General features: G+C 40.4%; 1 protein-coding gene across 2 annotated transcripts; it reads right to left on the reverse strand.

The window, feature by feature from the left end:
- Positions 1–2747: 2747 nt before the first annotated feature.
- On the reverse strand, positions 2748–21291 carry LOC140368444 (protein FAM222A-like). 2 transcript variants are annotated; one of them, XM_072455484.1, is made up of 3 exons: positions 20980–21291; positions 13630–13795; positions 2748–5055 (listed from the first exon to the last, which is right to left on the reverse strand). In XM_072455484.1, exons 2-3 carry the CDS (start codon positions 13757–13759, stop codon positions 3734–3736), a joined length of 1452 nt encoding a protein of 483 aa, XP_072311585.1. In that variant the 5' UTR covers positions 13760–13795; positions 20980–21291; the 3' UTR covers positions 2748–3733. The 2 variants fall into 2 exon arrangements, with proteins under 2 accessions (XP_072311585.1, XP_072311584.1); XM_072455483.1 differs by having other exon boundaries at positions 13630–13798.
- Positions 21292–24683: the final 3392 nt, after the last annotated feature.

Below are 24683 nucleotides of genomic sequence, written 5' to 3' on the forward strand. Positions count from 1 at the left end.
TTTAAGGTCTGTTTTTTTTTGTTTTTAATTCAACCATGAAGTGAAGTGTCATCTTCTGTGTTATTTTATTAATTAAATATTTACAATCAAACAGCATGTTTTAGTTTTTTTATTCCCAGTAATTGTTAAATGTTGAATGCTTTAAAGTTCACAACAATAATGATAATAATAATAATAATTGTGTATTATTCCATTTTATATACAAACTATATAGCCTAATCGTAATGATAATAAACATCAACATATGGATTAGCTAATATTGTAAATGTTGTACCAGGACAGAATTTTTAGACAGAAAAAGTTTATTTTTCTTAATTTATTCCTTCTGGCGAAGACTTTTTTTATGGAGTATTACAAGCTCCTTCAACAAATTAGTCAAATTCTTTCAAAGAGGAAATGTCAAAACCCAACAAATGCCCAACTAATATCAATCAGACCATTCCTCCAGACTTCTCTTTATTGATTTACAAAAGAATATCTGGTAATCATCTGTGCAGCGCTCAGACGATTACCAGAAGTCTCAGCTTCACAGAGAGTACAGTGTTTATTCTCCAAAGGGGTCAGGAACAACTTCAGTGTGAAATCAGGCTCATTTTTCAGGCGTTTTGAGGGAAATACTCCCTCTTGATGATGGGAAACACAAACCATTTAATGAAACTACTTTCTTCCTCTGTTTGGGTCACTTCACAGATTGACCAGCAGGTGGCAACAGTGCGCCACCGCGACACTTCGCCCTCAATAAAACGTCCCAATAAATTGATATTAGTTAATTACAGCCAACACGTACTGAATTTAATTGTCTAAATAACGAGCTGTATAGTTTAGTTAGTAAAGAACATTCTAGTTAAAATCATGAAACCTTAGTGTTGTCTGACCACCGCCAAACCACATTTTATAGCCGCTTTAATGGGTTTAGTCCAAATGGAGAAGCCCTCTGTCCTCGTCCCGTCTCCTAATCCTTCAGATCAAGAAGCCTTTTGCTCTGCCCAGTCCTACTTATCTGAAGTGTGTCCTAGGGGCCGCAGTGGCTCTGGTTGCCTTCCCAGCGGAGTTAATCGTGTGCAAGTGAAAGCAAGAGAGGCGCATGTCTGTGTAATCCTGGAGGTTTATCAGCACCGCGCCTGGCCCCGACTGCCTGGCCCGACCGAGAGATAGGCCCCGAAGAGCCCCGAGTGAAGCCAGGACACACCGGGCTAAAGACAGGAAATCATTTACCCACAGTGACAAACCCACTGACCCCGAAAGTCTGAAGATCGGTTATCTGAAGTGCGGTCACAACTGAACTGAGCTGTAATGGAAGCCCACAGACACAGTGCTCTCTGATGCAGGCCTACTACAGTTAACCTACTTTAAAGTGCGTATGGGAGCGCTTCTCATCTAGTTCTGATCATTACTGTGTGTGGTTGTAGTGTCCCCGTGGTAAATGTGTGTCGTAGTTAGGCATCAAGTCGCAGCTTGTGAAGAAAAATAAGTTAGTATAAAAACAAAGGAAAAAACGCAGGATCGAATCAACCGAATCCCTCTATCTACGTCATCAATGAGAGACATTACATGAGGAAAATGCTGACACGATTTACACGCATCTGGCACTATTTTCTGAATGTTTAAACAACCAAATAATGTATATCAGGCTATGTTATTTTGTCAAATCAGGAGTATTGTGTAATTTATATGGATTATGGCCCTTGTTTGCAGTACAGTTGTGGAATGAACCAACCAGGAAGTAAAAAGTGTTTTGTTATTTATTTATTTGGTCGGGATAGTGCATGTGAATGTACATACATGATATACATTCTGTAAACACAAAAGGATAGGAGCCATGGGCTTATTTCCATCCGCTGTCCCGCATTCACTCACAAACACGCTCTTATTCAAACACCAGCATATGGACACTGGAGTCAAGGTGGGTGTGTCTTGCCCAAGGACACAAGGACAGGATGCACTACCGTCCCCTGTGGCACCTGGCATTCCAGTGGTCTCCAGATTTCACCAAAATGTAAAACAGAGGACAAATAGTCAAATGATCACGTTAGCTTAATTTGAGTGAAATGCGTCGTCTGACCTGTTATGCACGTTAAGGTGATTGCATATTTTTATTTCAACATTACATTGCAAGAAGTACTGCTTTGTTCAAAACTTGTACTGCAACCACAGCCACTTTCACATGGCACAGCAAGAAACGCTTAAATCCAAATGGGTAAATATTTTGACTTTTAGTTTTCTCCTGTAGCTTACTTGAGGTAAAGCTTGAGAAGACAAGCCAGGTTACCTTTCTGCTTATCATACAATTTAGGTGATTTGATTAAACTGACGCTATAGCTACACTTAAACTCGAATATGAAAGTGACAGTAAAGAGAGAACTGTAACCATGAATGAATAGTAGGGTAAAAGAGAGGCTAGAATGTTTATTGACATGTTATTATGCATCGGGGCCCCCAGCATTAATGTTACAAATGACTATGAAAACCAAATTATCCCCTGTAATGCACATTCATTATTTATTGGACAATCCATTGCAGCTGAGAAATTACCCTCATGGTAATATTAACCTTAAAATGTGGATGAAGGAATAAATCTTGGGGAAAAATGAGACATCAAAGGCATTTAGAGCAGTAAAGCCTAGATTTATATGCAATAATGCAAGATAATGCCTCTGTTTTTTATGTGTAGATGGGTGGGGATAAATGTCTGTTACCATTTGTATGCAAGCTTGTCAAAAGGGATTCAAAAAAAAGAGCAAACATGGTTTAGATTCTAAGAAAATGTCCTTTACTTGACAATTCATTTAAGAAGAGGCAAAAAGTGTGATTAGCGTAAAACATTTTTTTAAACATTTTAATGGACAGTGATCACATATTTTTATATAATAATAATTGCACTTTATAATAGTAGGGATGCCATGAAACTCAACAGCCCAAATAAATAGAAGAACCAGTGCAGACACACGACAACTCAGTCATACATACCATACATTTACTATCCTCAGAGACAATATAGCCCTAAAATAAGGTACAGTAAATGATTCAAATGGCCTTCACTTAAATGTGGCACTCTGCTTAACCTGGGAAATACAGCATAGACAAACCTTTCAAAAATGTAAACGTACACACAATCTTCCGGGGATTTCAAAGTTTACTAAAGTAAAACATCTCCTGACCTGAATGCCATGGTTTTGGTAATGGAGCAGTTTTCACATGCAGCGCAGCAGAGCTACATGAAAATGATTTACATTTTGTACTGCAAACTTTTTATGCAAAAGATCAAACTGTTTCCCCATAGAGCGGCTATTATATTTGCATCTATTCTACAAATGTGGGCCTGGATAATAAGGGAATATTACCTCTGATTCTATAGAAGTCACAGTAGAAAACAAATGAGCAAACAGCCAAAAAGCTCAGATGTAGTCAAAGGAATATTCCCTCACAAGTAAGATTTTTCAGTTAAAATATTCAGTATATTTACAAAACAGTTCAAAGAAGAAAAAAATAGATGTTTTTCTAAAGAATTACAGAACCAACTAAACCAAGGCAGGTTTGTAATGAAGATTATTAGGCAAATGACACAAAATGCAGCAGGCTTTTGGACAATTAAAAACAAATTACACACATGATTTTTTTTTCATGTACTTTCCAGCTTAAAACAAAGCCAAGTGCAGTCTGCGCACAAACAAAAAAAGCATGTCTCATTCTAACAGAAGTCTAGAAAAAGTCCTTTTTTTGTGGCAGCACTGTCTTATCTGTAGACAGGGAGCTGGAGGTGGCTTTGCTGGTGGTGGTGGTGCTCCAGCAGCAGAGGCATCCCCATGGCTTGGTACCCGCGGCCCAGCATGTGCTCTTTGATGCAGGGAGGCTGAATCTCACTGATGAGGCACTCCAAAGACTGCAGGCTGCTGCTGAGCACGGCAGCGTGGCAGAGGCTGGATGTGGGCAGCCCTCCGGTCAGGTTTTGGTCTGCACTGTAGGCCTGCTGGCTGTGAGGATGGGGCTGCAGCGCTGCGTGGTGCGTTTGATGGTGATGGAGTTGGTGGCATTTGGGGTGGTGATTAGAAAGCGGCAGGTCTCTCTGTCGGGCAGCACATAAACCTGTCGCAAACAATTGAGACTGATAACTATTGTCGCTATTTGGAGTGGATGTTATATTGTTGTCCCAGAGTGGGGCGAAGTATGGGCCAGTGGAGAAGTCCCCCTGCATGCAGTTCAAAGAGGAGGCGCTAACTCTCTCCTGCACACTGGGCGGAGGCAGCCTGTACGACAGATGAGAGGGATAGGCCAAAGACATGACACTTTCAGGAGACTGTCCAATATGAGTCCCATTCCCAGCATTATACATCCTCATTGCCCTCTGCTGAAACAGCTGTGTCTGTTGTTGCTTGGGCTGCCATGATGCCCTGTAGTCCGCTTTGTCCAAGTATACAGCTTTAGCCATGCCTGCAGTCTGTGTGGGTAAGACGGCCCCCGCATATGTCACACCACTCTGGGGCGCCACAGCAGCCACAGCCTGCACCGAAGGGCTGGCTCGAGCCTCCCCTCCCAGCTGTAGAGCCTCTCTGTGTGGGTTTCTGCTCATCTGCCTCATCAGGCTTTGAACTTGTGCCAACTGAGCCTGGGGGGGCAGACTAGGATCCCCTGAGGCCACCCTGGTCCTGGAGCACGGCGTGTCGGAGGGTACGTCTGATGACTTACATGAGCTTGTCTGATACGCTTTATGTCCATGTCTGTAGGTGTTACTCATAGCATTGTTATATGGTGCCACGGATGTCAGTCTATTTGAGTGTTTAGTCCTTTTGCCGTCTGAGTTTTTCACCACTCCTTTGATAGTCATAGACGCTTTGAGTACGGCCAACAAACCCTGATGGCCTCCAGAGTATGGGCAAGAGCTATAACTCTGTCCCGTAGTGTCCAAGCCATTGACGGTCTTGTTCAACTGTTTATGTTGTGGCACCCGCACTTCAGTTTGAAAGATTTTTATGGTTAATGGGCTCCTGGCAGTCTTTTGAGCAAAAGCATCCAACTCTGCGGGAGAGGGGTACCGTGACACCATGGACGCAGGCTCTCCTGAAATGTAAAAGAAACATGGTTTTAGAATGTAAGTAATGACACTGAATTCTTGTTCTTACAACCTTAACATAGTCACCGAGTTTAGTCATTCAAACCTTTCCTTCAGTAAACATCTTGTAAAGCTAATGTAAAAGTGTTAAAATAAAGAAAAGCTAAATGAATAAGAGGGAAATGTAAAAGGTTTCACAATGTAATGGCTGTTTAACTTCAAGCAATAAAGATAAAGAATAGCCTGATTTAAAATGGTGCACGTCAAGAATATTTTTTGAAATGCATTTCAATGAACAGAAAGTCATTGCTGGAAAAAGAACAAGACCGTAATCTACAATAAAGAGGGCACAAAAATCAAAACAAAACACTTCATTTCAATTTCAATGACAAAACCAATTCCTGCTATGCTGGGAGGGCTCACTTGTCATTCCCATCTCAAATTGATTTGGGAGTTCCATTCATTTCGGGTCTACAGTGAGCCTCAGACTGTGAAAATGACTCAATCTACAAGATCCACCTTATGAAGAAAATAAATTGGGTGTTTAAAAATGGAGGAGGAATGGGGATAAGGTAGAACCATTCAATCCATGCAACAATCTCCCAAAGGAGCAAGTGCAGTGCCAGGAGCGTGAATGCATTCTACAGAGAAATGAAACAAAGCAAAAACACGGCTTATTATGTAGCGCTGAGTAGAGCTGCTTTGGAAAACAACGACATCTGGGTTTGCCCAAGGAGTTGTTTATACTGTATACAACATCAAGATGTGAGCCCACTCCTCTGTGCTTTCTCATAATCTCACTGTGGAGAAAAGTAACAGGAAGAACCAGCTGCACAAACTTTGGGTTACACCTTAATGGATCCGTAATTTGGAGCAGTGGTCCTAAAAATGTTGAATGTAAATAAAAAAATGTACCACAACAAAAATAAAAGTCAAAATAACTTACACAATCAGGAACTAAAAAATAAACCATGGTTCTGACTGAAATTAATCAATAGACTGGATTAAACGATAATGGATTGTTAACTTAACCTAAAGATCCAAACAAGAGCAAGATCAGGACTAAAAATAGCAATAGTGTTATAAAAAGGTGTTACATATTAGTTGATGTTTAATTATCAGACGAATTTGAAATGTGGAGAACAATACTCACAAAAGTGGAACATATCATAATACACTGTTCACACTCATTTTTAATCAGCCATTTGTAGAATTTTATAAATGAACAATATACTTTTTAAAGCTTAAATTTTACATATCTTCAAATCAACAGTCACAATATTAAAATTTAAATCCTGGTTTGAGCTCAGTTTTAGAACTTGGTTTGGTGCTTTTCTAGTCTTGTTTCACTTCCAGTTTTAGTCCCAGTTTAGGTGTAGTTCAAGTGTAAGTGTGGGTACTCTCTCACTCATTCTGGCGGGGTAAATTCAAGTTATAGCACCAAAAACAGACCAACAGTATATGAGCCATCACTAGTTGCACCGTTGCCACAATTTGAGAATCACTGCATCATTGGAGCGAAATGCAGCACCTATTTCTGCCATGTTGCTTGATTACCAAAGGACTACATCTGTGTGGGTCCATCTGCATCTGGCATTTTGGACATTTTCTTTTGAGGCAAATGTCAAGGTTTGCGTGGTGCGACTGACGTACGGTTCCACAAACGCTTTGAATACTAAGACGTCTTCACAGGGTGTCTGATATTGTTAAGCCAGAGATTAGAGCCCTGACAGAGCCATGGAGACACAACACAGCTGCGCAACCCACTGGGGCTGCCTTAATGTGGTACTATGGTAACCTCATTAGCAAATAGGCCGTTCCACGCTTTGCAATTCTTACATTTGTCATTTGCAGGACCACTACTGTGGTTGACATATGCATAAAGAGCTATTTTGTTTTTTTTTCTATGGAGCAGATACAATAACACTGTGATAATGATGCATAAAAAGCAAGATTGGAAAATGGCACAGCTAGCAGTTTAAATAACCAACAGAGGTAATTGTTTCAGTCATTTGGGCCAATCAGAGGTGTTAAATTGCAGTCGACTAAGCAGAGCGTGCAGCCAAAGCGAGGGCCTAGGTCACTGGAAATGTATAAGATATTCAATCCAACCTGACAATAAAGAACAAAGGTCGGCATATTATTTGTTAAAAGAAAACAAGGCTCAAAAAAATAATATTTCAGGCGGAATTTGAGCAATGTTAGGATGTGGCAAAACACACACATTATCTATGGTTTGCGTGTTCTTAAATCCCTTACCACAACTTACATTTGTTCTCAAAACTATATTCAGACAAAATTGCAATCCGTCCTACTGTGGCATTGATTCACAACCTTCAAAATGTGCAAAATGACTTGCAAATGAGGCTGTTCCCACCTCACATCTAAGCCGAGCTAAACATTTCCATAGTTTGAGCTTGAGAATATCGCCAAGCTTTAATCAACCTTTGGCGCCTTGAGCAGATAGTATTCATCACACTGCTCCTGGAGTAGGTTTGCATTAATATGGGCTTAATTTTTAGCACACAGCAGGCACAGACAGGGGAATAATGCACAGCAAACAGTGTACACAAACCAAAAGTGCCTTCAAAGCTAATTAAAGCTTATCTCGCTGCTTACCAACATGGGGATGCTGCTCCCCAGGGGACCAAGAAGAGATAAACTGGAGGATATAAATCAACTCAAAATGATATGAATTTTTCCAAACTTTGCTCTTATCTGTTTTACTTTAAAGAAAGATTTTAATATAAAAGGCTGTTACAGTGTTACAAACTCAATATTCGATGCAACAATAATAATGAACCATTCTTTTTTTAGACAATAGAATGTAATTTTTACTATTCTGCATCCATTCGAAAAGGTTGAATGTTGTTATGTGATTCTTTTCAGTATCAATACTTTCAATATCTAGTTTTAGTTTCTGGCTATTGATTCTGACGACCCTATAGAATACACTTAACAGTACAGACCAATGTTGGGGAATAATCAGGAACCAGCGCATTAAAATATAGTAGCTAAAACAAACATAGGACTGTTGACATGACAACCAGGAAATGGCAACCCAGCCCTGTCAGGTAAAGAGAAGAGCAGAGATAATTAGCAGCCTGACCTTAAGCACTTAATCACCCTGAACCTGCACATAGCACACCGCTTCCCTCTGTTGCCTGAGAGCCACGGCCAAATGGCACTGAATACACCATTAGCCGTGTTTGCAATAACCTTGACTGGTCTAGCACTTTCCATTTAGTGAGCCTTTAGCAGGGAGTAATGAGTTACATTTTACTTGAATAACTTTTAGCAGTGGTTTAACTTTGAGGTGCACAGTAACAGTCAGTCAATCCACAAATATTATGTTACCTATTGAAAGTGGAAGTTCGGGTGGATTTGGTTTATGTTTTAAGCTTGTTTGTGTCTCTGTCAATACTATTCAAAACGAAAGATAATTTACAGCCAAACTGTTACTTAAAAGGATTGTACTGCATTTTTTTCATGTAGTCAAGCAAAATTTGTCTTGACTCAGAACATGTACATATAGTAATCGTAGTGGCTCGTGGTCAAAATGAGACTGCTGTGTGCTGTCTAACATCCAACATTAACTTCACATATTGATTTTATTTTGGAGTATTCTCATAAAGATATTCAGATGGTATTATGTCAATCCAACAGGAATATTAACCAAGGTTTAATTATCAGACAGATGTGAAATTAATCACAACATAGCAAAAACATAACCTTAGAATTTACAACATCACTTTCATCACAGCAAAAATCCCATATATTGCTCACTCCTAATAATAAAGTGGAAGGAAGTAACTTAAACTGGAGCTGTGTTAGCATGCTATTTGTTGTGAAATGTGCTTATAAACTCTTTGCGGTGAATAGTTAGGACGCTATAAATGCGTTAAGGTGAAGAACAAAACAGTATTTCAGTTGGTACTTCAAAATAAATGTTCTTCTTCTACCTGTGTAGTATTAGTATTACATAGAAGTACTTTTTTTATGGCTTCCTACCTAATGATACTGCCGTTTGGTGAGTCCTGACTGATAGATTTAATGATCCCAATAGTCAGGCTCAAAATGTGTTCTCGGTTGGAAGAGGCGGTCCACATTAAACATGCTGTTGAGGCGCTGTGGCACCCCGCTGAGTCAAACTGGCATGCTTTCACAGGAAACACCTAATCCTCATTTCCTGCTTCCAGTCAGGAGACACGCTCGCAAAGAAAACAGCGGGTGGCTCTGGTCCATCATAAACCCGTTGTCACCAATAGGGCTGTTTGGTTTGTGTGCATTTGTGTCCTTGCATGCATTGTGGAAGCAAGGCTTATACACTGGCTTTGAGATTATTGGGGAATAATAGGCGGCTTATTTACCATGTTGCCTTAAATATATGGCTTTTACCAACACAGGTCCCACCCCCACGAGTTCCCACTGAGTGTTTTCTGCCACTTTAACTGCCTAACCTTTCCCCCGTGGCAATACTCCCAGCCATTTCATCCCAGATTAGAGCAGAAACCTCATTGTTTCTTAGCGGTTTGGAGCTAATCACTAATTTATGGGCAAAACAACCCCAGAGGCAGGTCTGAAAACAGAAGTTGAACCAGAACACTGCCTTCCCCTAAACCTCCAGTTTCCAATGATTGCATACCCCCCAGGGCTAACATAAGGAACACATTACAGTGGCCACTAGATATGATTCTCCGTAGATAAACTTTATTTCACAAATTATGCCTGCTCATTTCCATACATGTGTGCCGCTTTGCCAGGCTTCAGGCTTGTATGGCTTTGATGTAGTGCCGAAACTTATGGGACGCACTTGGAGATAACAGATTTTGCATGTCAAATCCTGAGCAGCAGCGTTGAGTTTCGAGCTGGCAGCTAATTACAGGCCAGCGCCTCTGTGCCTGCCTAAATACTTGTTTACCACACCAATAATCCAGATATTTAAAAGGCTTCAGCCTACCTTAAGATTTGGGAACGACGAGGCACAGCACTTTCAAGATATATTAAAAACCTATGTCTCGGGTTACCATGACAACCTCCTCTAAGTACCCCGTTGGCCCAATAAGCCCAGTCATTAGAACCATGTAATTAATTGGCCCTGCCTCCATTCATCTACGGGAGACAAGCTTCTGCACTGGCTGTCCGCTGCTTAGAAGCAAGAACCTCAGTCAACCAGACGCAACATTTTCTTTACAGCAATACAGAATGTTCCAAACATAATGAACATAATCCCAATAAGTGATGCATACAGTTTGGAAGACTGAGGAGATTTTATACTGAGCCAACAAACCCTGACCAAATGACAGCATTCATTTATAATCATTGTGCTTCGCAATAATAGTTTTAACATGAAACGGTTGTTAATCTTTGTGGTTAATTGACATTAATAAAGATGTTGGTGTCAGAGATGAGAGCATTTAATCCTATGCCAAAATGTGCTTACCAGAGTAACTTTCCACACAGCACACTGAGAAGTCTCCGCTGTAGACCCTCCACACTGTGAAAGAAGACTAAAGCCAGGCCCTTTACCATTCCCTTTCCCCAGTCACTAGTGTCTCCAGAGAAGAGCTGAGAGAACAGCGTAACCTCAGGGTGGAACACTTAGCTGTGTGTGCCGGAGGAGACTCGGGCTGTGCTCCTTCGCACCAGTGTCACTCTGCATTTGTTTCTGTGCCGCTTGCACCAGCTTGGGCAAAGTTTTCTCCTCTCAGAGCCTGCTCAAGCGTGGGCTAATAGCGTGGGAAAAAAAGCATTTCCAGTCTGTGCTTTCAAGTCGAGATGGCCAAGAAGAGCACAGCGCTCATTCACTCTCATCACATAACTCCTCACACTCATTTCACCCAAATCATTCAAATGGCTAAGAGCTTTCATGTCCACTGCCTTCCATTTATTGATAGCTAAAAATGGAAATGGCTTTTCAAAAGCACTGCGGAAACTAAAGACTGTCCCAATTTAACTCAGCCCAACAGCGATGAGTTTAATGAAGGGGCCTGGGCCACACACACTGAGCTCTCATCAGTCTATTCCCTGTGGTTTGATTGAAATGTGAGGCTGGAGCTGCAGGGTGCTATGCACAAACCACAGTCGCTCAACACTAAACCCAAGGGGGCAGGCCCTGCAGGTAAACAGGATGTGAAGTACACCCCTGGTTACACTGTGCCTCAGGCATAGTGAGTCCTTCTGTTCCAGCGTTTAGCAGACAATCGCTCCACTGATTCACAATTAATATTTAATAACATAGAGACAAAGAGCAATTTCACTGTGGGGGCAAAATGGAAGCAAATGAGACAGGGCAAAAAGAGATTTCACTTTTTCAAAACCAAATGAAAATAGGCTGATGTGGGGGGTAAAATATAGAACGGCTGCACAAACTGAACACTCCAAATAGTACCAGACAGCCAGGCACAACAGTAAATATAAATATGAGTGACAGGGTTGATGACAGAATGTGAACTCCCTGCAAATAGCAATAAAATATATCAATATCATTAACATGAGTTACTTTTTGATTGATGGTGTAAAATACTTTATAGATATTGACAACGTTTCTCATTGATTTACAGACTACTCGTGACCTTTAATTAATGCTCCATACATGTGTCCATACATTTGCTCGTCCAAACCGTTTCCTGGCAGTAATTTGTGCCGAGTGAAGTAGATCCCATTTCAGTGTCTGCAATACACCTGTCTGTAGAGCACCGATGCATTCATGACTCTGAATGATATGTAGCCTAGAGACCGCATGCCCAGATTTAGCCACATTCCCTCTGACAGGAAGTCTAACCAGCGGCAGTTAGTCAACACACCTGTGAGCATTAGCAGCAGTCAGGTTAATCCGAGCACAGCTGTCCCTGAAAGCTGACAATTAGAGACCATTATATATATTCATGTGGTGCCTCTAAAAGTGTGGAAACTGCAGGCTGTACACGCAGTGGACAATGGTAACCCTTCTCAAACATTGTATCATATGGCATTGGCAGGACTGTACAAATCCTAAATCATTATATTTATGAGCCTATTATCTGGAAATACACTGCAGGAACGCATTGTAAATTGAGTGGTGAAAAACGCTCATTCAAACCACGGCACAAAAACATGGTCATTTAAATACAGACCAACCCCGATCTGCATTTGTATACAGTTTAATCCACTCAGAGGAGGAGCAGTTTATGCCCACTCTGCATCTCTATACAATACACAAATGGCAACTGACAGGGACATCTTATATCGTGTCTAAAAAGTGAGACAGTAATATTCTATGGACAGTCCACTCTGTTGTATTGGAACTGCAGGGGCCCACTGATAAGCAACACAAGGGCCATTAGCAGACAAATGTTATGCATTATTTGTATTGCTATTGGCCTTTAAACATTCTCTTGAGAACCTCTGCTGTGGCATCTCATGTATTAGAACTTAAAATAATGTATCTACTGAAAGCATGCATTACTTTATATACTTCATCTACTGGCGCACTAGAGGAAGTACCATGGGAAATCAACAAAAGCTAGCTTGCCCATAACATGTTAATACATGTACGCATTTATAAAGAACGCAAATTGACAGTAGAAAAGCTTGGAACGAGTCTGGGGATGATTTATGTAACTAGGAGCAACTATGCTGGGGGAAGTATGGAAGCTTTCTCTCCCCTCTGCTTTTTCCTTTCCCCGTCAGCGATATTTAAAATTGAGTTCACCTGTAGTCCGTTCATTGCTGTTCGCATGTTTGTCTCCTTCTTCCACGTCATACACTGCTGATGCTGCGCCAGTGACGACTGTACCTTAGATGGCCCATCTCACGACCCTGACCAGTAGACCCGAATGCTCCTCAACTGCCTGAATGAACGCTCTCATCCGCAAAAGAACATCTACAGCCTCTCCGTCACTGTGGTTCTCCCCCCTAGGTTTCTACGTTTTAAAAATGTAATTTTTAGCCATTGGCACCACTCATTTGCACGTGTTGCAAGTTAAGCCTTTAGCAGCTAGCTACTAGTTCTCAGTCCACGTTCCATGCGCGCGTCACTGACCAATCAGAGCGAGCCAAAACTAAAGCTTAAAAAGCTGCTTTTAAGAAAAACTGAAGGACTTTCAACCGGGAAAAAGTTCATGATCTAAAAAATAGGCAAATATCACCACAAAATCCAACTTTTGTTAAAGCTGTAGGTCCCCATAGAACGCAAAATTCTCTCTGGACTGTGGAGGATTTTTTTCGCTGCCGTACCAACGGGCTGCCCTCTAGTCCAACTCACAACTAAATTCCTGTGAACATTGTTGAATCTGCTTCTCTATTTCATTGTCGCCATCAAATCAAATCAAATCAATTCCATCAAGGAACTGCTGTTGGGATTTTAGGCCTTGCCTAAACAGTATTCATCAAACAAGCGTGAATGAAACTAAATACAACTCCAGGTATGTTTTTGTATACATTTGTAACATTGTTAGAGCTCAAAATTAAATTTTGCATTATATGTATCCATTATTTTAGCAACTAATTTAGGATCAATGGCTGAAATTGATCTAAAAATCCTTCCCATGAGGTCCTCCTTAAGGAAATGGCCACAGAGCAGACTGATTCAAAGAGCTCACCTTTCGAAATACCAGGCTGCAGTTGCGGTGCTGGCAGGAGTAGTGGCGGTGCTGAAGCCATGCCACTTTTGGCCGAGCAGTTCAGATGCTGAGAGGGGAAGTTCTGTCGTCTTTGGATACACGCCAGCATGATCGTTGTTTACGGCTGCAAACAGCCTCTGTGTACCTGCTGGAGAACAGACAAAACATATGTCAGTACGGCAGGTGGAATCAACAAACACTTTAGTTCAGTGCAAATTGATACAACTGGGCTAAATGCTTGAGAAAGAAAATAAGTAAGTAGATGACCAAGCGTGAAAACCCAAAGAAAAAAAATCAAGCACTAAAACCATTCAGCAGCTCATACTAAAAAGGTGAGCTTCCACTTTGGTCCTGTTGGTCTCTACGTTTACATGCACAGAGTTCTGGGGGTCTCACAGCACCAACAGACCAAATGTATTTGTAGATTCAGTTAAAATCCCAGTGGTGAGTGTGTGCAAGAACCCCTCAGAGCATCTAACAAAATGATATCACTTACTGTAACATCACTTACTGAAGATTTGTCTCATCCCACTGTCTACTTGTTCAGATGGCTCTTTCCTGTTTCCAGCCTGTTCTTTGGCTTTGATCACACAAATCATTTAGAGAGCCTTCTGTAGCCTGAGGCTGTGTGTTTCAATTTGTAAACAGCCTTGGGAAATTCCATGTAGTTATGACCCTATTGATCAGTAGTAGTCTCTCACTATCTGAAAATATTTTGCGCTATGGTTAGTGTGATGAGGGTAATGATACTTTACAGCTCACACAGCTGTGCAGCCACTTCCCCATCTCACATGAAGGGAATATTTCATTAGCAATCACATTTGACATTCTCTTTGATTATCTGAAGGCGTCAGCAGATGTGAATGCCAGCATCGGAGCATGTATTATACACATTGCATTACTGTGTATCAGGTAGAAACACTGCTGTATTGCAGTATTTGTCCTATTCCAAGAAGAGAAGCATTTGTGTCTAAATACAGAAAGCTTTCTGCACAGACTCATTAGCCCTGAAGGGTATAGGACAGTTAATTGAGTCAAACAGAGGCGTGTTCACAAAGCTGCAGGAGGATGATTAGCCTTGGCCCAAAGGCAGAAGAGAGCACACATTTTCCTCAGGTGTCGCTCCCCTCCACCACTCAACATCTGTCCCTTGATGACAAGCCCACTTCAAACTGCTCAGTGCAAGCTGTCTCATCAGAGCAACACACATGTGAGGAACTAAAAGCCCTGCCACAGTCACATTCCATTTGGAAAATAATGGCAATTTGAGAACAAGCCCTCCATTACCACACATTGGTCAGGAGGAGGCAGGCTAATGCACAAAGACCACAAACGGAGAAAAAGACATCTCCCGGGAAATCCCTTTGACTAACAGAAAATGAGACAGGAATTATATTTAGATGGATGAAATATGTCAAGGAGGGCATTATTATTCAAATAGTGGCCTAGAGCTTCAAGGAAAAAACTTTGACGGAGAACAAACGTTATTATACAAGGAATAAAGAGCAGTAAAGTACCATGGAGTCTACTTTGATCTTGCTATATCTGCTTTTATGAGTCTCAAATACATTCAACAGTGGAATAAGAAAGAATGTTAGGACATCTAAGAAATCATAATGTATACAGATAGATGTGCAGGAAATATGAACTGAAACTCAGCAATGTGCATGACGGCCTTTCAACAAACAAGCTTGCACACAGAACAATGGTAGTTTCTTTATATTACAATCTGGTCTTATAATAGTTGATGTAGGTCAAGAGTAAGACCATCCTTATGTTCCATGTGTATTATTATTATTATTATTATTATTTTCATTCTCAATGCTTGTTCAGGTTTTATTTTTCTCTTGTACAGCCTTCACCCCCGCACTTGACTCCATATATTCCCCTCTCAAGGACGAGCTAAACAGACACAGGAGGTCATTAAGTTGAGGCTGTTAGTGCATCTAATCCTGTTCTCTTTGGGCCACATCCATGCAGCAGATAATCAGCATTATGAAGTCCGCTGTGGGCCTTCCAAAATGATAAGTCAGCTTGTGCTTTCAGTCCGTCTACTGTCCCCCATGGTTCCCTGATAAGACTGTTTTTGGCAGTAAGACAAACATACTTTTTCAACGTCTTTTCTTCAACGTTGTTGACACAAGAGGTTTAAAATGACTGTTTCTGATGCATCCACTGTCCTACGATCACCAGAGAAGTGTTTGGAGAAGATAAGAGTGTCGGTTAAAGAGTCACAAAGCTAATGACAAAAACACACAACAGAAAAGCGCCTCGGGTAAACAAGCAAGAAACATTTTACAAAGCAAACTCTGGCTTTTTGATAACATCCTGACAGGCACTTCCCTAAAGATGGTAAAAATAATTACTGTTGCAAAAACCTTCTTAGAATTGCAATCTGAACAATCTTTGCAATACAAAATAAAATGCAACGCAATCTCTACCTGTCTGACTGTTAAAAGCTTCAAAGCAGACCGGAGAATATCCCTCAGAATAAGGAGACATTAATATAGATGGATTCAGCGCATTATTCTGACCTTCTGAGGCAATTTGACAAGAACCTGCCGCTCATCCTAAATTTCCACTTCCAGACACAGTATATTGTCAACATGCCCCTCTCTCTCTCTTACCATCTCACTGCATTCTGTGGTTAATTCTCCACAGATTCCTCAGTTAATAATTAGATGATAATGAAAAAGGTTTAAGAAGTACACCCTTTTCACTCTGCATCTGTGGGGGGGATTAGCATGTGAGGGCTATGCTAATTCCCCCTTTCCTCCCTCAGCTGCACTCAAAATTCATCTGTGCAATGGGCAAAGTGCAGAAAAAAGGGATGAAATGATTCAGAAAGGTTAATTTGGGGAGAAATTAATGATTAACACAGAGCACGGGGTCATTATGCGAGTGGTAATGCGGCAGTTCTCCTTGGATGAAAACGACGTGTACTGTGAATAACAATGCATTACGGCTATAATTAACTGTATATTATGTATGACTGGGACAATGCAGTTGGAGGTAGCACTGCAGGAAGCTGTCTTATAGTAATGGAGACTAGACAAGTAAAGTCTGACATACAGACAGCAGTCCAGCCGCAGCTGCCAGCTTCATCTCTATACACTCACAATGATCCCCCCTAGCCCCCCCTCATACATTTTTAATAGAATCTATTACTTCTGGATTAGCCGATAAGAGCTGCCCTGGTTAAATTCCGTAATAGTTTGCATAATTGGTATCAGAGCTGCATATAAGAGAGATTTTTCTTTTTGCCTTCTGTGCACTACTAGCAGAATAAAAGGGGGATACAAAGGTTCACAAACCAAACAACCCACAGCCACTCCAGTCCAACACTTAATGCCCAGGGGCTGATAACAATGAGCCTCATTTCCATTGAGATTAGCCCCATGTATAAAAGGTATTACAACACGGTTAAGGGGCTTTCATATATGATTTATGCAAGCGGCAAATTCATGGGAATACAATGGCCAGGCAATATTCTGACAGATGTCCGCAGTTCTCTGAAGGATGCAAATCATGCAGCGCTAATGGTTGGGGTGTTGAAGAAAATATTAATATTTTGCCTTCTCAAGCAGAATTTTGAATGCTTTGGCGTGATGAATAGGTGATAAGGAAGGTATGGCAGAGCGAGGTGCGAGTGTGACAGAATTGAGAAATAACAGATTTAGTGATTATATAATATGGATGGTTTATGGGACACTTTATAAGAGCCCCATTTGATGACTGAAGGTTTTTCTATAGAATAACCAAATGTGTCAGGTTCAGGATCAATATTTCCCTCACGTGGCAAAGAATGTATATGGAAAACAAAAACAAACCGGCAGAAATTTGGGCAATTCTAATGCCAAATGGCTAAATTAAATCCTATCATCAAGGGCATTTTAATCAGGGAAGTCAAAAGCTTACAGGCCGGGCCCAGATTGGCTCTCTAAGATGGGCTGATGCCAAGGCAAAAAGATGCAGCAGGGGCAAGGTCATGGGGTAAATACTACGGCGCAGATTTAGAGAGTAAACAGAGCTTTATCTAATCAGTATCCCAGTGCACACATCGATAACTGATGAAACAAATCTGGTGCACCGTCTCCCCACAAAAAATATTAGTTAGAAAGTATTCAAAGTTCACAGAGTCTGGAATAGTCAACAACAAGGAGTTGAAGGTATTGTGAGGGCTACCATTCTAAACCAGCTTGATTTATGTTTTTTATCGGGGTAGTGTGGTGTTCTGCGTAAATATTTAGTTTTAGCTGTGCACTCAACAATGTTGTTAGCTGCAACTGGTTCAACCACTAAGCCATTTATTCAGCCTTTGGCACTGAGGATTTGTGCCAGACTTCATGACTAATCTCATGACAACATTTGCATAAATGGAAATGTCACATGTTCTTTAGATGTCTTTCTTTATTGTCCCACAGACATTGGGAGAATGTCTGCTATGGCAATAATACAGCCAATGCCCTTAACTGGCAAACTAACGATAAAGTTAAATAATTACAATTAATTACAAACAAAGCTAAAGGGGATTGAAACTTTCTTGCTGCTAAACAAGCATAAACATTGAAACATTACACAGCTCTCGGTAACACTTTAAACAAGGTTCCTAAGAAAACTATTCATACAATGTGATGATAAGCACCAGTTATTTGTCTATAAGCACTTGTAGCCGGCTTACAATAATAAAGCCATTAACCAAAAACACGTGTTTAATAAACCATGGTCCAAATACTTTGCTAAGATAAGCTGCATTTTATGCAAACTATTTTCAATAACCAAGTGATAAATCCATGTAAATGCCAGACAAGTGCTATAAACAAATAACTAACTTACAAATAGTTTACTAAGGAACATTATTTGAAAGCATTACCCAGATTTGATGTGTGCACCCTCTAACGATCTTCTCTCTTAAATCAAACCATGAAACATCATTTGCAATTTTCCATAGTTAATCATTAATTTGAAATAATGACCAGATGCAATCATGTAGACAAAATAAAGATTACAGTTGTTCTCAATCACACTGGGGTCTGTGTCCCCTCCCCACTGACCCCCAGAGGCCCAGTCCTTAACCTTCCACCCTTCACCCCCCCGTCCTCATCCCATTACTATGAATAGACCAATTAGACAGATTTCAAAAGACGCCAAGCTACCCGTAATTACACATGACGTCTCCCTGTAGTCGATAGGTGCACAAAAGAAACCAAGCCACTGACATATTGTGGACATGCATACTGTAAACTCCTCCCACATAGTTTCACATCATCCTTATCCTACTGTCTTTATGCATGATTCTCAATGTAGGCTGCTCCCACATAGATGACATGGCAAAAAATACATGACCTCAATCAGTCCTCGCTCTGGTCTGAGTAATAATGATCGGAGAAAAGGTCACTCTCATGGTGAGCTCAATCCTTCATTTGGTAATTTAGTATAGGCCCGGAGATTGAGCAAGGCCGGGCAGACTTCACAATAAATCAGGCTGGGTTACTTTAGGGAAAAAGCAAAGGGAAGCGAGCAGCCAAATGACAAATTCCTTCTCTTCACAGACGTGGAATTACTGCTGGGGTGTGATGTGAGATCAGAAGGGAAAAGCCCATGGGGTACCTGTGCACAGACTCTTCATAATATGACTCCATTTACAAGCTCTGGAGAGGTTCAAATATGACTACCCAAACATAGAAATTGTATTATGTTGCCTAGAATGGGTTCCATGTCTGGCTGCAAGCAATAAGAAATCATGTGATTATTGCATTATATAGCAATAACAATATAACAAAATAATGTGTTTATAAAGACACAAAAGATGAGAGACATTTGAATCTGAAAGGACGTCCATGTCAAATGATATGTAAGTCGTCACTCATGTGAAAAAATACTTTTCCCAATTAACTTGTGATTGAAATTCTGCCAGTAAAAATAAACAAATAAAAATAATCAGAACCAGAGATCATTAAATATTTTACTTGTGTTAATTGGTTCTTATATACGGTTCTGTTAAATGGGATATTGAATCCAGATCAGTAGCTCTAACACTGAGGCCTGGTTCCTTAATTTTACAACTGAACTGGGTTCACTAACCCTTTCATTAATTTTAATCACCAAAATGGCCATAAAACCGAGCCAGTTGGAAGAGCATGATCCATAGCACAGACTTAGTTGAAATTAAAGGCGTTCTATCATAGGTTGTGAGTTATGGGCGGCTCCTGTTCCCTTGATGCTTTGGGGTACTTTCTGTTCTCTCCTGCTCTGCTCTTGATTGATTGGAGTTAATTTTGGACTGTCAACATCACACACGCTGTATCTCTTTTAACAGTGGATAAGTCATTATTGTTATAAATCACAAATAGGCACATTAAAAAAAGACACTGTGCCATTTCTAAACCGGGGGCATTTTCCCTTGTGCCTCAAAATAAAGCTTATCCCAGGGGGTTGACTTATTTTCCACACAAAAAATAGCACACAAGAAGGAAAGAGGATAATAAACAGCAAATTGCAGGCTTTTTCCTCTTCTGCCTCTGGTGGAAAGCTGTGACATCCCATCTCTCTGGATAATAAAGGATCTGGCACAAGCAGGAAAAAAGGCTTGCAGGGTAGAATTTCACACCTGGCCAATAATCTATAGGGCCCTCTGCAGCGGCAATAACCTTCAACCTCGGCTGCCACCGGTGCAGTGAGGTGCGATGATCCCTCCTCCGGCTTCCAGACAATAGCAGTGGAAACCTTCAGAGACAGCTCTCAATGACCAATAATATACTTCAAAGCACTTCCTGGATTCGCAGACATTCAGACGTGGAAAAGAGGCTTTCACATCATCCAGGGCAGACTGATGAGAATGGATATTGCACGGTTACACTTCACAGAGGAAGGAAAAACTTGAAACGAAGCCCAATCCTCATGCAAAGAAGAAATGATATACTCTGAATCTAAATAGTTACGACACAGCCTTTAGAATATGGACAAGCCCATGTTAAAAAATCCACAGTAGCAAGAACTGTTCAGACAATCTTTCCTGAATCTGACCAGTGATGACATACAGTGCACAGCCTAGCCCATATTTGGACAGGCCCATGCTGAAAAACCCACCCTGGCAATAACAGGACAAAACAGGAATGGACAGGTGTGCACTGTGAATTTAACTACAGTTGTATGAGGACAAATATTGGGAATTATTAACGTCACAATCTCAGCAAATACACTTCCACACAGCATCCATCCACAGCACACTCATTCATTTCTGGAGCAAAACAAAAGAAATGCCAACACATGCAGATTCAGAGGAGTCAAAAGTGTAAGACGCCGCAATGATTAAAAATGACATCTTACGTAGTTTTATCTTATCATAAGGCTTGTTTATCTTTGGTTCGCCACGGCTGATTGGTCGCTCTCCAGCTCGGAAGGCGTACTTCCTGTGCTCTGTTTTCCCAATGCGTACAGTTTGGCTCCGGAGAAATATCCATGGATGGGACAAAAGTATTTTCACTCCTCTTCTACATGTTCAAGACCTGGGTTGGAAATGTTGGTCCGGAGCGACGATGTGTCCCGTCTGGGTCTCTCTGCCCCCTCTCAGCTGGCGAGCCGCTCGTGTACCACGGGAGAGTGATGTCGGTATGGAAATGAGTCCTCTGCTGCTCTGGACTGTTGAGACCGGCTCCGGACCAATCCATCAAAGCCTCATTTGAATATTCCCACGGCTCGACCAATCAGGGCGCGCAGGAGGCGGACGCTGCTGTGACGCACCTGCACTCAGAGTTAAGCACGTTGGCTGTAGAAAAAAACACTTAAAAGGAAACGGGGATTTACTGTTCCCCAACAAAGATCTCTCACAATGCTACTGATGGCCCATCAGGAAGTTAATTATCCCAAAAAAATAAAAGGTGCTTTAGAATTTACATAGTCCACACAAGCTGCTAGGATTAGGCAAATGTTGCGCTGCTTCAACACAGGAGGCAAATTTTACTATTGATGACAATGTTTTCAGTTCAAATAAAACCAAACAGCTTTGGCTTCAATATAGCACAAATTCCGTATACTAAAGAACATGGATAAAAAACATGCAAATCAATAAGCTAATTTAGTTGGCATTTCGTTCTGGATACACTAAGCACCAATATTAGTTGTCCACAAAAACGATATTTTGTCACTTGGTTTATATAGGCAAATTGTATATTGGTGAAATATTTTTTCAGAACATTCGACTATACAATTACATTAGCCCAGGTAAGCTACAGATTGAATGCACTTTTATCCTGACATGAATTCACTCAAAAAGCTGTTACATTTATCAGTATGAAAGCCTTGTGTCTTGAACCCTCTGGGTCATGAGGTGTGTTATGAGGTGAGATGACAGCCAAGCTGAGCAGTCAGTCATCTAGCCTAAATTTAATAATAGTTTTCTGTGGCTGAAATTAACATGTTGGGCCTCTAATGGGATCGCTGCATGGGGGCAATGTACCTGAGCATTTTATTTATTAAAGTTGTTTCCTTGATGTTGCACCTGGTCTGAATGTTCAAACATTGTACCCTGCAATATATCTACTTACCACCTGGAACGTCATATATTCTAACCCCAATGACAATGACAATGACAATGACGATGCAATGTTATCTACACCAGAGTAACACTTGTAATTTTGATAAAACTCAAGCTTATTCTAAAACTGTTCAGGAAAGGTCACATTTTGTCCCATTTATTTATTTATTTATTTTTTTCTTTCTTCAGTATAGATACTTGCTCACATGAGTATCTCATTTCAATACTAGTTGTGGTATCGATTAGTATCGATCTGTACTTTTGATACCTTTTACAATCCTACACTGTAATGAACGCATAAGACCCACTGTTGTGTTCAGCTCACAGAAGAAGCCCAAAAGCTCACTGTCACTGAGATGAGAATATCAGATTGTTTCTTGACAGCTTTCAGAGTGTCATTTTTCAGAATGAATGGGGCCTGCAGATGGCAAATGAGGTTACCATGCCAACTGATGTCTCTATATTGAACAGAAGACATAGGCCTAGTTTCAGTAGAAATATTCTGTATGTAATCACATAACATTGTGATGATGGATATGTTGCTAAATCAAAACACATGCTCTCTTGGATTTGCATATTTATGTTACTCTATTAATATTCATAATTTTGTATACTGCTAATTTGCATAAAATACAATAAATTACAATTACAAATGGTGTTGTACAAGGTGTATAAGTTTTTAATTTAAGTGAATTACCTATATTCATCAGGGAAGCCAATAATACCTTTTGAATGTAGGCAATTTCTTCTTTTTCATCAACAGGACAAATAATTATAAAGTTAAGCTATTTATCCCTATAATATCCATAGCCTTTTCACTTCTCTTTGTTTTCATCATGTGGAAGGCCTATGTCATGCTCCTTTTTAGACCTCCTCAAACCAGAGTGATCCTGGCCCTGACAGTAATAAAGAGCTCCATCTGCGCCTGGCAGGCAGAAGCAAATGAATCAATTAAGGTCTGCTCAAGTCTCCTCTTTCACCTATTGGCGATGGCGGCCGTCATCTCCATCATGATGAAAAGAAAAGAGTACAAGGGTAATTAAACCACCAGGGGCCAGGGGGCAAACCTAATAACTCTGTGTAACAAGGCTATAAGGGAAATTGCTTCAGGTTGGACACAAGCTAAAGCATGTTAATGGTGAAGAGAATGAGAGGAAGCCAGTGACACTCTGCAGACTCAGAGAGATGAAACAGAACAATTATCTTGAGGATAAATATATGAATTGCTTAAAAACAAAGAAGGACACAGCCTATGGATTTATCTTTCACCGTAATCAACTTGTAACACAATTTGAGCTCCATTTCTGTACATAGTCCTGCTGCCCTCTGCTGGTTATTCTTATCCAGCAGGAGCCACAGGAGACCGGTCATTGTTACGTTTCTGTACATCTGTACTCTGTCCTCGGTCAAAGTTGTGCTGGCCTGAATCGAGTCGAGTTTGTTGCATAATATAGACTTATGATTTGCAAGCCAAGTCATCTCCATAAACCAATTTTACCTCCACTGTTGCACATTTGACATTCCACATCAGTCATTTCTTCAAATAAAGGTGATTTGGGTCAACGTCAAAGTGTTGATGTTACCATGTGGTTACAATCATGCAATAAAGGCTAGATAGATATATTCTGTTGCTGTGGCAATTGAAGCGGCCATCTTATGACTGTAAGAAAATAATGTTAAAAAGGACTGGAAAATTAATTGATTGAAGGGTTTAAATTAACATACAGTGGTATATTTGTGGTATATTTCTTGCTCTGAATAATGAAAATAAGAATTAACCTTAAAACATTGCTCTGCATTGGTGTATATTTTTATATTATAAATTATGCATGCGTGTCAATACACCATATGGACACCATTGATAATCAGTCTGTTTACTTCAAGTCTATACATCATTAATAGCGGTAGCAAAAGATCAACAACAGTAGATATATATAAGTGTAGTCATCTGGACACATCCAAAAGTCATTCTCAATCTGTGGACCTGGTCTAAGAACTAAAATAAATACTTGAAAATAAGTATTAATAAATTAATAATAATAATAATAATAATAATAATAATAATAATAATAATAATAATAATAATAATAATAATAATGAATTACCCTACCCTTTCTCCAAGATTTCTCCACATTACATAAAGTACAAATATAAAAATCTAATTTTCAAAGACGAAATGGAATTCTTCTTCTTCTTTGGTGTTTTATGGCGGCTGATATCCAAGTGTTACATTACAGCCAGACTTTATTCTACAGTCAGAACATGTTGTTGTTGTTGTTGTTGTTGTTGTTTTATGGCGGTTGGCATCCAATTGTTGCATTACCGCCAGACTTTATTCCTCAGACTTTTCGTAGTCCTCAGACTACAACCGTGGCTGGAGCTGGTGGTTCCTTTAGCTTTATTGACGGAATGAGTCTGTCTCCTCCTCCTGTTTCTACGGCAACGAAGGGAGGCTTCCTCGCGAAGGATTGTGGGAAAATGAGCTACTAACGCGGAG

Source organism: Eucyclogobius newberryi, unplaced genomic scaffold (assembly GCF_026437365.1).
Source record: "Eucyclogobius newberryi isolate DKJ021-1_F unplaced genomic scaffold, fEucNew1.0.hap1 SCAF_2, whole genome shotgun sequence".
Lineage (NCBI taxonomy): Eukaryota > Metazoa > Chordata > Actinopteri > Gobiiformes > Gobiidae > Eucyclogobius > Eucyclogobius newberryi.

Bases quoted from the DNA above. Each gene is read 5' to 3' on its own strand.
- LOC140368444 (XM_072455484.1), bottom strand. From the start codon at position 13,759: ATGCTGGCGTGTATCCAAAGACGACAGAACTTCCCCTCTCAGCATCTG. The intron at 5,056-13,629 runs GTGAGCTCTTTG...TTTACATTTCAG, and splicing joins GCAGCCTGGTATTTCGAAAG to GAGAGCCTGCGTCCATGGTG.